General features: G+C 41.0%; 1 protein-coding gene across 1 annotated transcript in view; it reads left to right on the forward strand.

Moving 5' to 3' along the window:
* ZNF704 (zinc finger protein 704) overlaps nt 1–11658 on the forward strand; it is a 73066-nt gene extending 61408 nt beyond the window's left edge. The window contains exons 6-8 of the mRNA XM_009634472.2: nt 3592–3696; nt 9661–9755; nt 11547–11658. Coding sequence (XP_009632767.1) covers nt 3592–3696; nt 9661–9755; nt 11547–11658 — 312 coding nt within the window. The remainder of the gene's footprint in view (nt 1–3591; nt 3697–9660; nt 9756–11546) is intronic.
* Nucleotides 11659–17301: the final 5643 nt, after the last annotated feature.

Consider the following 17301-nt stretch of genomic DNA (forward strand, 5'->3'; position numbering starts at 1 on the left):
TTTTCCTTGCAAAGGAGGCAGCTTCTGCGGAGCAGGTCAGTGCCATCCTGTGGCAGGGTCCCTCTAGCCCAGCAAGAGCAGCACTCTCTGGGAGGCAAGGTGGAGATTCAACTCTCACCAGCAAGAAGAGGAATTGATCCCAGCTTTCACTTGCAGTATTTAACAATTTTTGTGACTAATCTGTTCTGTAAAAAGGGAATAGAAGAGAAGGTGTCAACAGCATCTTTAATACCACCGTATTTCCTGCAGTTCGCTTGCTGGAGTGAGCCATATACAGAATTTCAAAACTTTTTTTACTTCTGGTAAAAATACTATCTGTATCAAAACTGAAACAAAGTCTTGAACGGGAATGTAGTGTTGAAGTCAGTTTCTCATATGAATAAGAGCATGGAAGTGTAAATCATTGGGAGTGAAACGGCAAAATTCACAGCTCAAGGAACTCAGATAAGGGAGGCTGAATAATGTTCATTCCAGAATTCCTGTTAAAAAAACCAAAAAAAAAATAGGGAACCCAAAGCTAGGTCACAGGGATCCTAAACAGATCTGTTAATTGCTTTTTCCCATATGGCTGGATAATGGCAAATATAATACCTGTAGTAAGAAAGGTGTAAAGGGCAAGGGATCAGACAAGTCCTGACTCTCTTCTCTGACCCATTCCTATGGATGAGGAAAGACTTAGAAGAATAATTGAAAAAAATGCGGCAAATACAGCAAATGAGGTGAGCTGCGGTGGAGGGACCCCAAGGAAAGATTATGCTAGAACAGTCTAACATCTTTCTTGGACAAAGTAGCTTTGAAAACAACAAAGAAGCAGTACAGAAGAACAAACCCCTCTGGATTCGAGGAGAGCATTTGATCTTAAAACATATAGGCAGTATTTGTTAGGCTAGAGATTAAATTTAGTGTAGGAGAGAGAGCTGGGGAGTCAGGGAGAACAGCAGTGAGTTATTTTGAAAGGGCTATTGAATGTTATTAGTGGAGTTGAATGAAAAGCTGTATTTGGGCCTGATCTCATTTTCATTAAATCATTTTGGTATGAGACAAATACTGTAATACACACTGCTGATAAAGAACTCAGGAGATGTCAGCAGTATGGGAATTTGTATATCATACTTACATGACTGGGTGATCTTAAGAATAATAGGGTTTGGATGCAGTTTAATGGCAGAACATGCCAAGTCCTGCACCTGAGGAACTAATGAGATTTTTCTGCTATTAACTGGGGTAGTTAGCAAATTACATGAGGAAGAAACCTATGTTCGTTCATTAATCAAGCACAGAATGACCGTGAGCCAACAACAATAGAGCTGTGAAGGAAAAAAAAGTTGTCAGCTTTCTTGGGTAAGAAATATCTAGGAAAGTCAGTGATTTTTAATGGATAACTTCAGCTGAGATCCTGAGTAGAGTTCTGGTCAACCAAGTTCAAGGATGCTGGGCTCCAATTAGAAGAGAGAGAAGGAAGGTGATCAGAGAGAAGAGGGAGGGCAGGGAGGACACAGAGTGCCTCTCCAGCCCAGGGACTGACAGCTCGGGCAAAGCCAGGGGTGAGGAGAGGATGGGGTTGCTGCCTGGGAAGAAAGTGAGAGGACAAACATGAGAGGGGAAGAGGACGAGCACGTGCTATTTCAGATGTAAGGGCAGTGTTGGCACAAATAAATAATTGTAAATTATCCATGAATATATTTTGATTGGAAATTAGATGGAGGTCTTTAAGCAAAGTGAGCCCAAATGAACAAGGTGATTGACTGTCTAAATCTGATCATGTCTGAGGTAGATATTTAGGAACTGAGAAAAAAAAGAGTTGAGCACCATAGTATTTTAGGCAACAACAAGTTACAGCAATTTTAAACTTCTCATACTCCACGTTTCATTATGAAACTAGTGCCTGTACCTGTTAAATTTAGCTACAGAGGAACTACGGGCGGGCTCTGTCAGCATCCAGGATTTCCCTTGCAGGTCATATTCGAATACCTGAGGAAGTCCCTGTGCTGACCCCAGCTTTGAGCTGATATTCCGGTGGGATGCTGAGTGGAGGCAGCACTGCCTCGCTGCCCACAGCTGCCTCCAGCTTGCTCTGGCGGGAGTACCGTGGTCATTCACTGCTTCCCGTTTGAACAGGGTTGTGATGAAGCACTACTGGTACCGTCTGGAGTTGCCAAATTTTTCTTGATGCCTTTCAGAGAGGTTTTTTATTTTGTGGAGTTCAGTGGATGTTTGCTCCGCCTGTCTGTGTGGACTGTCTTGGAGCCATCAGCAGGCTCGGCAGCCCGCAGAGCATCGGAGGCTTCCAGTGATCTCAGTTTCTTTTCCTTGGAGAGACTCTGGGGGATTGCTTCAGTACTTGTTTACTCTGAAGATTATCTTTAATGGGAACTATCAGGCTGTAGTTTGTCATCACTCCTCTCTGCTTGGCAGCTCGGGGAAGCACTCTCTTCCCTAAAGCAGTGCAACAACTTCAGCAGCCTCAAATACAAACACTACTTAAGTGAAGTGTATTGCGTTATTGCGAGGTGCAGGCAACTGAAGGGCAGAAGTAAAAGCTCATTTTTAATAGCAAGTTCTGTATAAGTTTAAACTAAGGAGCCTTTTTTGGTGGTGAAAGCTTGAAATTCAAGAGTCAAAGGGAACCTGTGTTCACGGTGGCTGCTCATGCTCCTGCTAGGCAGGGTAACTGCAAAGGTGTGAATTTCCCAACTCTAAATTAAATGGGATTCAAAAAGTGGCAGGGGAGAATTCCTGATGGCTCAGACCCCAGCGAGAAAACCAGAGGGAAAGCACAAGATGAAAGGTGCTCAGTGGTCTGAGCTCAGATTATCAGATATTGCACCCCAGAGCAGTAGTGGGTATTACAGCCCAGATGGGAAGAACATAAGAGTTCAAGGGGCCCAGGGGTCCATCAAATATTTGCTTTAGCTTAGTCTTTTAAGAGCTGGTTTTTGAATCCCAAGGATGGATTTTCAGCTCCTTGTTTTTAATAGGAAAGACTGTTTTAATTGGGATGATTCTTAACATCTGATAAACGAGAAATGGCTAACCCTTGCTGTTGATCATTAACCTTATTGTCCAGAACCCTCGCCGACCAGTCTTCAGTTGTTTAAACCAGCTGCCATCAGTTTAAATACTGGCTTGTTTATCACGGTGGAACAGGTGATCATTTATAATATTTTTTGCCGCTAGCTGGCATTATTTTAAAAGTAACTTGTATATGATGTTTGATTTTGTGGGGGTTTTTATCAGATTTAGCTTTTAAGGGTTTTGTGTGGATTCTTGTGAGAGCTATTGTCCCTCTCTAAACAAGGTTTTAAGAACACAAAAGTTCACACTTAAGTGAGACATAAATATGTCCCTTCTTTACTGGCTTATCCCTCTCGTAAGGGTAAAATGCTTGTCACCTACATAAATATGTCCCTTCTTTACTGGCTTATCCATGATTATCCCTCTCGTAAGGGTAAAATGCTTGTCACCATGCAGCTTTTTTCCGGCTCAGAAAGTCTCTCGTAGATTTACAGTTTCAAGGAGTGAAAGATCCCTTGAAATGCTTTGGAAGAGGAATGGTTCTTCCTACTGGAATAATATTTTCTTTTCACACAGGCCACTCCTCCAGTGAACATTCCAGGGTCAGCAAAATTCACTCCCAATGGCAGTAGCTTTAGCATCTCTTGGCAGTCGCCTCCAGTTACCTTCACCGGCATTCCAGTAAGTGAACAACACAAACAAAAAAAAAAGAAAGAAAGAAAAAATAAGTTTTTAGAACTTTTTGGTTTGTTTCACAGTGTCTCATGGTAGAAGAAAATTTGACATAACAGATACTGAAAAGAAACAAATTAAATATATGCCTCAGTTTGCCAGCATGGCTGATTGTAGCACTTTTGCCAGTCCCTTTAATTCAGTACAGTTACTTTTTTTTGCATCAGCGTCTACAAGCAGAGAATTGGATCTAGAGTACATATTTTGTAAGCTATATGCTTACAAAAGAACATTCTGGTAGGAGCAGGGCCTGGCACCATATGGTCCTTTTTGTGCCACCAAGCAACTTCTTACAAAACTAGATGGAAAATCAGCGAGGTGTTGGTTATGCTAACAGGCTAATTGGATTCAAGCAGTAGGGCTGTTACCTAAATGAACTCTGAGGGTGAAGCGTATTTGAAAGGCAACTGAAAGAAACAATAAGACGAAATGCAAAGTCTGATTCTAGTAGGTTACATATATGTAGTCCCTATTGATATAAAAAAATTCTGTACTTCTATGCAGGAAATATGTTCAATACATACTGCCTTTTGATATTAATATATCTTGCAGTTGAACACATTTTTAATGAAGGTGTATTAGATGTATGTATTAGATGTAAAGTCAACTCTGACCCTTTCTTCAAAAAAGCTGGTGTACAAGGCCAAATTTCATGAACAGGACTGCAGAAATGGGATGTTTGCTTAAGCATAGACTTCCAGTCGTCTTAAATGTAACGCAGTATAGGTGTGAATACTGTAGAGGGAGTTAAAAACCTTTATGAAGTGTTCAAAAGGCTTAGGCTTCTAGTGCCTAGCATGGTGAATATTAAAAGTAAATGTAAATCACTATGAGTAGTGGAAAATCTGTATAATAAATAGAAATAAATATTAATGCAATGTATCCTGATTTTTATTGGAAAGCATTTTTCAGTATAAATTGATATTCTGTAATCATAAACCTTTTTGATATCATAACATTTCATTTAATATTATGCTTTATGAATGTATGAATTTTTCAAGTGTGTCGTACAAGGCACATTGCTCATCCAAAGAACCATATAGCTTTTTTTCTCCTGACAGTGAATATTAGCCATGGTGATAAAAGATGCTGTTTCTCTCCCTTCTCTTCATCAAGTGAATCTCCAAAGCTTCTTACTGTCAACCTTTGGCAAATCTTGGAGATTTTCTGCAGAGGCTGTGGCATCCTGCAGGGCTGATAAAAAATGAAAGTGGCTGAATCAATTACACTGCATTCTGCCAATGAATATTTATTAAATTCCATCAAGGAACAACTAACAGTGAAAGACATCATGCTGGCAGCAATTTGAACAAGAGTGCCTTGACAGAGCGTGCTATCCATAAAGTTCCTCGAGAATTTGATTTCCCAACAATGGGGTTGATACAGAGTAATTATGAAACCGGCTCCTTTTGTGGAGTAGCAGAAATTGGTGCCAGGAGTGTTGGGAATCTAAAAATGCAATTAGCCACATTGTAAATCAGACACTTAAGAGGGCAGGATTAGACACGTATGTGTTGAGTTTACTTGTTCGAGCAACAATGTTGATCTGTGGCTGTAGACTTGAGAGTTCTCAAAAGAATTTAAGAAATGCCAAATCACTTTCTGAGAATTGTATGGAGTTGCCAATGATTTAAGTACAACGTAAAAAAAATCCCACTACAAAAACCTGGGGAAGCAGTGATGATGGCAGAATTATAAACTGCGCAGGGAATAGTATGAACTGCCTTTATATCTCTGTCTAACAACATTTATAAGGCTGTTTAGGAAAAAAAAAAAAAAAAAAAAAACCAACCAAAAAAAACTTTCTAGGTTTGCACACTTTTGACTACTTTGTCATCAGTAAGATCATTTATGAATTACAAAGGCTTGCCTGCAGTGGAAAATTATGTGCAGTAAGTGGGGGTGCAAATGCAAAGTGATGTTAAATAACTGTATATCAAATGAAAGTTTTATTTCTCCTGTGTCAAAGCAAATTAGATAATTGCCTTATAAATACAGGGCTCTCAATTCCCACCCTTATACTAAGTGTAACTACTTTAAGAAAGCTTTAGTACAGGGGACTTTCTTCTTATGAGGTTTATTTAAGCTCAGACTATGTGACAGAGCCAGCATACTATAAACGCATGCAATTGTATACATACATGGTCCCTGAGATTAGATGCACGTCTGTAGCACGCAAAGGAACTTTAGAGAGTAAGGCCAAACCATTACTTTTTGCCTGACCCTTAATATTTATTCAAGCAGTTTTCTAAAATGGCTTTGGGATACTTTCCTGGCCTGGACAAATCACTGAGCAGTAAAGGATTAGGTACAGATTTGCAAAAGTGCGTAGGTCTGCACATTTCTTCCCATTTCTGATGATGTTGGAATGGGGCCATTCTGTCCTTGACCCATTAGAGGGCTGTTGAATCCTGGTTTTGAACAGTCTCCTTTCTAGGCCTGTATGTCAGCAGTTAAGTCCACGAGAGAGACAGAATTTTGAAATAGCATTTTGTGGGTTTTTTTGACACCTACCTTACGTGTTACCCCACTCACTCCTGTGGATGTTGAATTTCGATGACACTGAGCGCTCCCTGCTTGCCGTCCCAGGAACTTGGGTGTTCAGACAGACATCATGAATTGCATTTAGTCCTTTGTGAATGTGAGTGTGCTCATCAGCAAGTACCTAAGCACCTCAAAACAAGCCGTACATACTGCTGGATCAGTTGGGGTTCAGTATGCGACTGCTTTAGGCTCAGGGGTATTCACAGCATCTAACCATAGACATTTATCTAGAAGTCTTATAGCCGTAAGTGAGGAGAGTTAGGGGGACCTCCAAAGTCCTTATACTTGGTGCTCTGAATCATTTAAGTTAGATTCCCAAAGCAGATGGAAAATACGCTTTTTTGTACCATTTTCCCAAGACAATTTGCAGGTGCAAGAGCAGGTTGAGTGTTGGCGCAGCTAAGAGTTGCTGGTAGGTGTGATTCTCTGCATAGAGCAGAAAGGACAGGTTCATGTTTGCTCTACCACTTGAAACTGAACAAGGGGAAAAAATGAGGCACAGCATGGGGATGTATGAGGAGGACAAATGAAATGATGCGAGCGGTTGTAGTGGGATGAGCAATGGCGGGGTCTGTATCTCTGGGTCCTGGAGGACTTAACATAATGACCATACAGTTCCATTTTTAATAATGTAGGATGAAAGTCTTCTGGAATGCCAGCGTGATCTCCGCTGTGTAATGCTGTTTCTTACCTTCCTGCTCATGAGACCCAAAAAGGTTGAACAGGAGAAGATCTTTGAGTTTGATAATCTGATGTTTACAGATCACAAATCTTCTCTGTAACCACAGTTTGCCCCAGGAGCTGTAACTGGAAACTCCAGGTCCTCCCTTCCAACAAACACTGCAGTTTCACATTAATTCCCTGTGTAGCCAACTCTTCAAATGTGAAAAGCCTCTGAGGGCAAGGATTGCCTTCTCACACCCTCCTCTTGATCTGCGCCTAGTGTCGCCTACAAAGACACACAGCTAACTGGTATTGTTTAGACCTGCTGAAAAGCGTATCAAAATACACTGACGCTCAACTGCAGTGCAGTTTAGCCTTCTTGGTATGCTAATCGATGGAAACCATCTCACAGGGACCCTCTCTGGAGAACATGAGGGGAGACACAGTCTGCACACTGCAATTACTACTCAAGCCTGTTCTGTGTTTGGAAACAAGCAGGATAATTGCTTATAATGTAGGAGGCCATCAAAGTACTTTTCTGTTCAATGATAACCAAGGAACATGTTGAGTATCGGTTAGTAGTGGTAGATATCCAAATTCTCTGGTTTTTAAAATGTTTAAGAACCCTAACAGAACTGACTGGAGATCGATCGCTGGTTGCTGGTAACGACTGAAAAACAGTGCGGTGTGTGGTAAATGCCAAAGACTAGAAAAGTGTTACTGCTTTGCATTTTACCTTCAGTGTTTCAGTCCTCCTTAGGTAAAACAAGAGAAGTCATTGATAAAAGGTGGGGAAAAAAGGTCAATCGGCATGATCTTATGTGACAGGATTTGCCAAACAAACCTCATACCAGTCTTTAAGGATATGAAAGGTTTGGTGGATCAAGGCAACTGCTCGTGTCTAACGTATATTTTGAAAAGCAGCAGGTTTCTTAACTAAAAATACGTAGTGCCAATGCAGCATATATTAAGCAAATTCAGATCTGTCTGTCAGACCTCAAGTAGCAGTAGTTAACTGGGAATCTTCTTTACTGAGCCAGCATCACCTCCATACAACGACTGGTGCTTTTCAGCATTTTCATGATCGATTTGGAAGCAAAAATATGAAGTTACTGCTGACGATCCATTTTCTGGATGGCTGAGAGACTGACAAAAAGACGGGATAATCATGTATCACTGTATATCCCATTTGTGAAGTGGGGCCCTTTTCAGAGCCAGTGTCCTTTAACTGTGCAAAATGCAAGGTTGTATTTGTGGAAAAAGGGAATTTGGATAATCCCTGGCAACTCAAGAAAGCACTGACTTTGAAAGTAAAGGCTGCAAAAGATTTAGGACATGTAGACTGCAAGCTGCCCTCAGTGTTGAGGAGGACAGAAGGAGCTAGCATGGTCTCTGGATGTATAAAACACAAGTTCTGGTAAACAGGCCCAGAGAGAGGAAATTTCTTTCATGTTTTGGATATATAAAATACTCTATCAGTAATGGCCTAAACCGCTTCAGGGTGTGAGCTGCATATGCAGTGAAATCAGAAATGACTGTAGTTACCAGCCAGGAGTAAAGGTTGAAAGAGCGTCTGCGCTCCATTATAAGAATCAGTGAGTTTTTTGCTACTGTGGAGTAGCTATAAAGTAGACTTTATATCAAAAATCGGAGCGCATTCACCTCTTCAAGTCAGGTCAGTTCCCATTCTTCCAGATACTATGAGACTTCAAAAGGGCAGGAGTGAAAAGTCACAGCAATGCAGGGAACTGTGACAGTATCTGCAGTTCCCTGCTGCAGGAGGCAATGACTCCATGCACCAGGTGCCCAAAGGAAGCTTGCTACATTCTGTACATAACAAAAAATGTGTGTTTGTCATTTTTTCCTGGTGTTTTAGATGTCAACTGGTTGTGGCCTTCACCCAGGAGCAAAATAAGACCCAAGCAGTAAATAATTTAAGAATTATTTAAGGCCGAGCTTTATGCCATGTGACTACTCGAATCAAGTCGCCAACCCCCAGGCTCATGTAGGAGGCTTATTTGGAAAGTCTTAGAAGACCAGACTATACCCTTTACTCAGGAACATTCACAAAGAAGGACACCTGCTGAGAGGGTTTACAGTGCAGAATAAAGGAAATAATCCCGTACATCTCGTTAGCAGCCTTAATCAGAAAGGCTGCCTTGCACCCCCGTTAAAACCTTGAGGGCCGCATCGTAACTGCCCTGCAGCAAACCCCCTTCTCCAAGGCTGTGTCTCCACAAAAAGGGCCAAGTCACAGAGGAGAGCAACACATGAAATCTCATTATTTCACAGGGATTTATTGGTGTTGATCTCAGCACAGGCCAGAGTTTATTTTTCCAGTTATTTTGTCTGCTTAAATTGGGGCAAGTTTTGATAAGAGCTGTTCAGAGTTCTTAAATAGGAATGAATGCATTTTCTGTATTTCCCAAAACCTGAAATGATGCTGATCTGTATTCTGGTTTGCTCTGTTTGGATGACTGGAAGTACAGGGAAACAAAATGGGAGCTAATACAGTGTGCCTAATGCTTGGTGGACATCTTTCTAAATAGACCTACAACTTACTTAGGTTTGTATGTTATATAATGACCTTTGCTGGGTGTCCTTGCCACCACGCATCATGAATTGCATTTTTTTCTGGGAGAAGTGTTTATACTGCATTCATATGTGTATGTTCTTCATAAGCAGTTTTTTTGTCTGTATTGACAGGTCTCACCAACTCATAATCGTCCTGCAGGGAGTGGAGAGCAGAAACAGTCCCACACAGTTCTTTCATCACCGCCTAGAGTAGCATTTGGCTTGAGGTATGGGACCATTAGCTCCTGCTGACAGACCAGCAGCCTCAGAACCTGGAGGGCATTTAGTAAATAAGATGTCAGTGGCCAAAGAAACACAAAAGCCGTGCCACCAACTGTGATTGCAGTTGTCAGGCAGTTTCTTACTAGAACGCTTCAGAGGAACCGTTCTGGACCTATTTTGCTTTTCATTGCCATCAAAGGTAAAGTTTGGGGGAAACGTGAGTTGTTGCAAAATGAAAAAGGCAGGCTGTGAAGCAAAACTGCAGGCCTTATGCCCAGCATGTCTGGAGTTCAGATGCAGATCTAAATTGCCCTGTAAAGCAACGCTGCCCAGATTCACTGCTCCAGCTGAGGCATCCTGAACTTTGTTACGTGGCTTTGCTTTTTTCCCTGAAAGATTGGGCTGTCTTGTGTGTTCATCACCATTCGGTCAGTGTGGTATTTGGTTACAACTGAATTATAAGAAACCCTATCTTACAACAAATTAGATCAAAGCAAAACTTTTTATACCTTGTCTTCCTAAACGTAAAACACATTCACTTCCATTAAAGCTAACTGATGTTTGACCAGAATCTGCTTTAAAATTGTTCAAAAAGTTATGTTAAAAAATCAAACTGTGACACTGAACTTCTTACAGTAAAGAAACTCTTGAATTCTCACAGTCCTAAGGTGACTGTAGCCTAAAATGAGACAAAAGGAAGATTTCATACTTTTCATCTTTTTCAAGAGTCTCAGATCATTGCATATGCTACAAACCCAACTTAGGATCTTCCCAATTCATGGATTGTGCCCATTAGTGAATGTTCAGTAATCAACAAATCTATAGGTCTACAAGAGATGAATCACCAGGCAATCCCCATGTTTGCCATGCAGTATGCAATACAGGTAGTAAACAATTCTGTCTGCACAGTTCCTTGATTTAACGACTCCAGGACAAACGGCACTGCTGTAGCGAGCATTGGGTTACTTCTTGTAGCACTGCTCCTCAGGTTTGCTGGCTTTCTGTGTGCTAAATAAGAAAAAAGTTCCATTTAACAGTTACTTCGACCATTTTCTAAACCTGTGAACTTTAAAGTGTGGTTATAAGCTGGAAGACGTGACAATCGTTACAGCTTTAAGGGCAGATAGTGCCTGCCTTGCTGACCTTGGGGACGACAGAGAAGGAGCACAGGTGAACGTGCTGCAGCTGAAGGCAAGGGTGAAAACTTGTTTTCAATTACTTTGTTGTTTTTCAGTCAATGAGCTCAGAGCAAAGGATGCAGGAAGGACTGGCAAGCTTAGGAGCTGGTAGCTTTTCCCCTCCTTTTCCCCCTTTAGCTGCTACCTGCTGGTTAGTCAAGGTCTGCTGCTCAGAGCTATGCAAAATATTTGTACTGCAGCCCTAAAGCAAAGAGGACTTCAGCCTGACGTTATCAGGACTGTACTGTAGAATACCTACGACTGTCCCTTACATGGCTAAAGTACCACTGATCTGGACCGTCTTAGTCGCTGGCTAAAGTCGGGGCTGTGTGTTCCTGGGCTCATCAGCTGCGGAGCGGAGGAGCAGGCGCAGGAGCCGCCGCAGAGGCTGTAGAAGCCAGGCGAGGAGGAGGACTGGTCCCTCAGAGCTGTGGAGTCACGGCCCTGTGTCTGTCTGCTTCAGCAGCTCCCGGTTGACTCAAACCCGACCCAGATCCCTTGGAAAGGCTGAGGGTTCTCTGCCTGCTGCACTCCATTGAGATTGTTGTCCTGATCTTAGGGTGATAGAGGAAAGCTATGAAAGCATCTGGTTAACAAGCTTCCCTTTCTCTCTGACAGGAAGCCTAGAGGGGAGGGGAAAAAGTGTCGGAAGGTCTATGGGATGGAGAACAGAGATATGTGGTGTACTGCCTGCCGATGGAAGAAGGCCTGCCAAAGGTTCATCGACTAAAGATTGAAATTATGCAGAGGATTTGGGGATGGGGGAGGACACAGCAGAATCAGATTGCTGCAGCTGCACTGTATCACTTCCCATTTTCCCTCCAGTAATGTGGTGTCAAAGGGGTTTTTTTGTTACTGTTTTTTGGGTGGTTTTTTTTTTGTTTTTAAAAGAGCTTTGTATTTCAAAGTGAAGCACTTGTAGCCAAGGAGAAGCACTAATCAAAACCTGTGTGGAGCAATAGAGCAAAAAAAAAAAAAAAAAAAAAAAAAAGTAAAACCAAGAACACAAAACAAAATTGTCTTACTGAATATGGAAACCAGAGCAGCTATTAGTGTTTTTCTGTAAAAGAAAGGAAAAAGTTAATTTTTTGCTAACTCTGTGAGCTACTTGCTCCTTAGGATAATTTTTAACCATTTCAGTCTCTGTGTATTTGCTAAACTGAACAATTTTTCTTTTCCTGAAACGAAGATCTCTTTTTTGAAAGCTTTCTAATAAACAGTTCAGAGTCGTTTCAGCTACAGTTTACTCAACAAAAGCTGTACTAAGACTGGGGACTGCTAAACAACTCTCCTGATACGAATGATCGTGATTATATTTTATTTTTGGAAAAGGGATGTGGGGAGAAGTTGGGATTTTTGTTTGTTTGTTTATAGGAGAAAAGCAAAGTCTGAATTTGCAAGAAGGACAAGCAGTGCTCCTGGAAGATTTTTAAACCAGGCACAGACCAGTGGAGTGGAACAAAGTAATTTAAGTACCAAATTGGATTTTGATCCTCAAGAGGAAGAAAAGCAGCAATGGAAAGTCACCAGCAGATATTGTCACAACAAGAAGTTGAGGGAAGAAATCCAGTGATGCGTGACTGAAAGCCGTAAGAATATCATGGGGGTCCAGTAGCTTTTCTTACCACTCTCTCGTTTCTGAGGGAGGATGAACAGTTGGACTAGCACGTCTGTTGCTGCAGGAGGCCTATAAAGAACTAGTAAACGCAGCCGCTAGGATGATACGTAATACCTATGCAGGGACACGATCCAGCCCAGCAGTTCTGCTCTTGCTTCCTTTTCTCTTATTTTAGAGATCGTTGTTAAGATAACTGTTTGCTCAGCTTCCCCTCCCTGCCCCCATTAAAGTCACTAAGATGTATTTGACGCAAAAAATTGGTAGAGAAAATACCCCCTTTCCTCAACTTCATCTCCGAAAAAGAAGTACAACGGCAAAGGAGCAGCGTATATATGGTAAAAGTCCATTTCTTAACTCATTTTGATGTACAAATTAACAAGTTCTTCTACTTGCAGTACTTGGATAGATTTGGGTACTTGAGTTTCTCTGTCCATTAGAAAATACACCGGAATGCGGAAAGCTGGTGTTCTGTCTCAACTTGTATGGAATGATCATTAATTAACAATTATTGCAATGCAAAAATAAAAGAAGGATTTACGAGGATATGAATGTATACAGTTAAACAATACTGGCCTGTTAAACAAAAAAAGACACCTTAAAAAAATCAAACAAAACCACAGAAGCAAAATTTGCCTATTAATAGAGGCATGGATTTTTTTATTTTCCATATCATTTGAAATTACACCAGTTCTTTTTGGGGTTTTTGTTGGTTTTTTTTTTTTTTTTTTAAAATGTCTAAGCTGGCTCATCCTTACTGAAAAAAGGGGACTCTTGAGTATCTAAACAGCTTTCTAAAATCTGGTCCAAAGTTCACTTGATAGCTTTATTAAGCATGCATCGCTGCTTATGCCTATGTAAAAGCACAAAAGAACGATGCAGTTGTTATGAATATACACTATGAATTCAGTAAAGTAGTACTGAGAAGTAAAATTTATAGTAGGAGCTACCGAAGGTTATCATCTGATTTTCTTTGAACAAGTTAATTGGGCAATCAGATGCCTAATTTGAGCATGCTATTTCTCCAGTTGTTTACAAATTGTGTAATTTGCATGCACAAGTGGCAAGATATGCTTGCATGCACGCAATTACTTGATTTTTTTTTGCCCAGTTGTGTTCTCTAAGTCAATTTAAAAAAAAAAAAAAAAAAAAGGAAAATAGACTCTGAAATCTAGTAAGACCCTGAAATACCTACACGTGTGTATGAGTATATATATAAAAAAATATGTAGCTATATATTATATACTTTTTTATATATATAATCTGGGATCAACAGGGAGGAGAAAGATTGTTTTCTTTATAAATGTAAACCAAGACACTAAAGGTCAGTGGATACACATAGCCACTGTTTTATCGTCTTTCCTCTTAGTAAAATGTGGGTCATGGGTTTTCTTTGGATGTTGTGGTTTTTTTCAATTTCCTTAGTAAAATACGTCGTAGTAATTCGTACTCATTTCATCTTAAAACACTGAGCTTGCTGTTGGTGTATTTACTTTGGTAGAACTTAGAAAATTTGGGTCTTTTCCAAGATACTTCTGCCGATTTGCCCCCCATTTTTACAAGCACTCTGAGACTAATTACAAAGCGTTCCGTAATTAATTTGACCATTGCTAGGCTGACAGTATTCGCCTGTGTATTTGTTGCTCCCCTCCTTTTATGTTTTCCCTTTTTGCTTTGGAGGATTTTTTTGAAAATAATGTATCAGATTGTATATTGTTTCTAGAATGTCATGGCATTGTGAGCACCTTTCCTGAGGGCACTTTACAGATTATTGTGATAATAAGATTGTTCTTTATGAATTTCTGCACAAAAGAATGGGATTGTCACCAGATCAGATTGCCCTCTGGTACAAATTTGATATGGATTACATATAGGCACAAAAGCCACAATTCTTCAAAACTGGATAGAAAGTTGGTATTAAAAAAACAGGACAAAAGATACTTGATGAACCCTGCCAGGACAACGCTAAATTACCAGTATTTTTACACAACCTTTAATCAGCAGTTTATATTAAATCAGTTTTGCATCTTATGGCTGTGGCATTTTGATTCAAGCGCAGGCACTCCTCAAGTTACCGTGTCTTGAGCATGGCCAGCGATAGCGAGATGGCACGGCTGTCTGGACGTGCATGAAGCGTTCATCGGTTGCTTCATGCTTTGAACTCAGATTACTTCGTGTTGCACGAGCACGTTGGCATCCGCCGAGATCCCCTTCGCCCTCCTGACACACCCAGCAAGAACAGAAACATCAGCAAAGCCTTTCCTGTGCTGGCAGAACTGAGAGTAATCTGGAATAACCTCTTCCATTTTTCAGTCTCTTGCTTGGATGTTGCTTTAAGCTGCATCGCTGTCCTCCTAACATCCGATTCATCTCAAGCTTAGGCACCGGCCTCCCCAAAAGAGAGAGATGTGTTGCCCAAGGAAGAGCTGGCCTGAGTGCTTTGGTCATTTATCATCATTGTACGCACCATTTCCCTTCTTTTGGGTGTCTTTGTTGGGAGATGGGTCATTGTCTCTGACTTCCCAGAGAAGTCAGAAAGAACGGCCTGAATGCATCACGCAGTCTCTGTGTGCTGCAGAGATTTGGACGTGGGTTCATTTATGTCAAGAACCAGTACTTCCCCCTGAGATATAAAAATGGAAAGAACTGTTTTATTGGGTTTAACCACTTATTCGTACTGATGCTGGTAACAGAAATTGCCAACATCAGTATCAGAGTGGAGATGAACTGCAGAGATCCCAGATACTTTTCTTCAGGAGTTTTCTTGCTATAACAAAGCTATTTCCTACTTCCCCATTTACCTCACCCCCCCAAAAAAAAAATCTGGAAAAGGAGATCATTTTAGAAGTGGGAAATTCTAATGGCAGTTTTTAAAATGTGACTGCTCCAACTTGTGCTCTATGAAGTGGCAGCTCTTGGACGTCACAAACGCCAATCATCTTAGTCATAAAATGGTTTCCACCTAAAACAATGTGCCTGATTCTCTAGTGCCTTGCACAAAAGCAACAGGATACACAAGATACGAAGTGAGCAAAACCTCTTCCATCCCAGTTTGTGGGTTTACACTTACTTTTAACGAATACCAGTTGTCACCTAGCAGGTATCCGTGGTCATGTAAGCCAGACCTGTAAGCCCTGCTTGTGTGCATAAGCTGAGTAGAATGCCTGTCGGTCGACTTACGTTACACAAATCATTAGCCTGGTATGAGCGTTAGGGACCTAACGGTCTACAGATTCCTTGCACCCATTCGCCATCACCAACATCACTTTCTTCATTCCTTCTCCCCTTCATTTTTTTAAGATAACAAGTAGGTAGGCAACACAACAGCAGGCAAAGCTTTAGCCAAAAGTTCTTGTGGAACCTGCATGTTAGAAAGGATTCCAGCTCCGTGTCGTACCCCAGATGTCCTAGTCACCGAGTTTTTTCATTCATCCTGATCCAGTGAGTTGGGATGGTTTTCTATTCCTTGCTACAGTCTGGAGCCAGCTAGAATGGCCCTGCTGAGAATTCAGGACAGCCACTCTAAGTGTGGCAAAATAAAGCGATTTCTTTCTTCCCCTGCCTCTAAATATGTATGAAACACCATCTCAGAAAGGGGACATGAAATTAGAAGCTTGCTGGCCATGTGTAGAGGCATAACAGGTTACCAGTGAGGCTTCTTTCTGTTGGTTCAAACTTCACTCATCAGTTGGAGAAAGGTGCGCTGCGCCTTTTCTTAGAAATATGAAAGTGTAGAAATAGAAAATGTTTGCAAAGTCTCATCTTGGCCTTACATTTACACTTTATTCAGTCTTCTTGAAAGGTGGTAGCTCTGGAATTGAGGCCTGTACAGAGCATGGGATTTAATCTGCATTTGTCAGGATTTCTCTGGTAGGTAACTGGGCTGTTGCAAAGCATCGTAGTGGAGATTTTGTTCTAGTATGAGTTCAGGAGAGTTTTATGGCACCTTCAACAGAATAGCTAGAAAGTAAGTCATGAGCCAAAATTAATGAAGCTGAGGGTTTAAATACATTCCGTATCTGCTAGACGTCAGCAGCCCTTGTCTGCATCTACGTGGAGCTTGAAAAGCTTCAGGATTGCAAAAAAGCCAATGTCTGCCTACAGTTGATAGTGCCCACTTGAACTGTTTCTTCCATCTTAGATTACAGCGCTTTTGCATGGACCACGCTCTTGCTTCCATCCAAATGCAAGACGAAAGAAGATGTGCGTCCTCCGCTTGCAACTTTTTGAGTTTATTCCTCAGTACGAAAAACGCTGATCATGTTCTTTGTGCTTCGCAAAGACCATTTTTAATAGCAATCCAGAAAGACCCTGTCTGTTTCTGATGGTACCAAGCAAAATAAAATATGATTTTCTCCTGTGCTTGCTCATACTCTAAGCAAGAATTCATTTGCCCAGTCAGCTGATGAAATGTAAGGGAATGGATAAATTTAGTTAAGATAAATTTAGCTGTGTTTTTTTCTAACACATCTTAACACCATGACCTTTTTTTCCTTCCGTGTTTGAATCTGAACGTGAGATCTCTAGTACATAGCAATAGAAACGCTCTTTCAGTTTTCTTATTACTTCGGCATATATACGATATTATAATAACGAGGTAGGGTTTCACGACTAAATCTGAATTCTTGATGTAATTCAGTGCTAAAGATGGACTCGAACATTTTAAAATGTTTAGATATTAGTGTTTACCATTTGCCAATCCTCTTAAAAAAATCAGGTTTGACTTTGGAGTCCCTACCTTAGCATGTTATACCCTGC

Source organism: Egretta garzetta, unplaced genomic scaffold (genome assembly GCF_000687185.1).
Source record: "Egretta garzetta isolate BGI_Z169 unplaced genomic scaffold, ASM68718v1 scaffold251, whole genome shotgun sequence".
Lineage (NCBI taxonomy): Eukaryota > Metazoa > Chordata > Aves > Pelecaniformes > Ardeidae > Egretta > Egretta garzetta.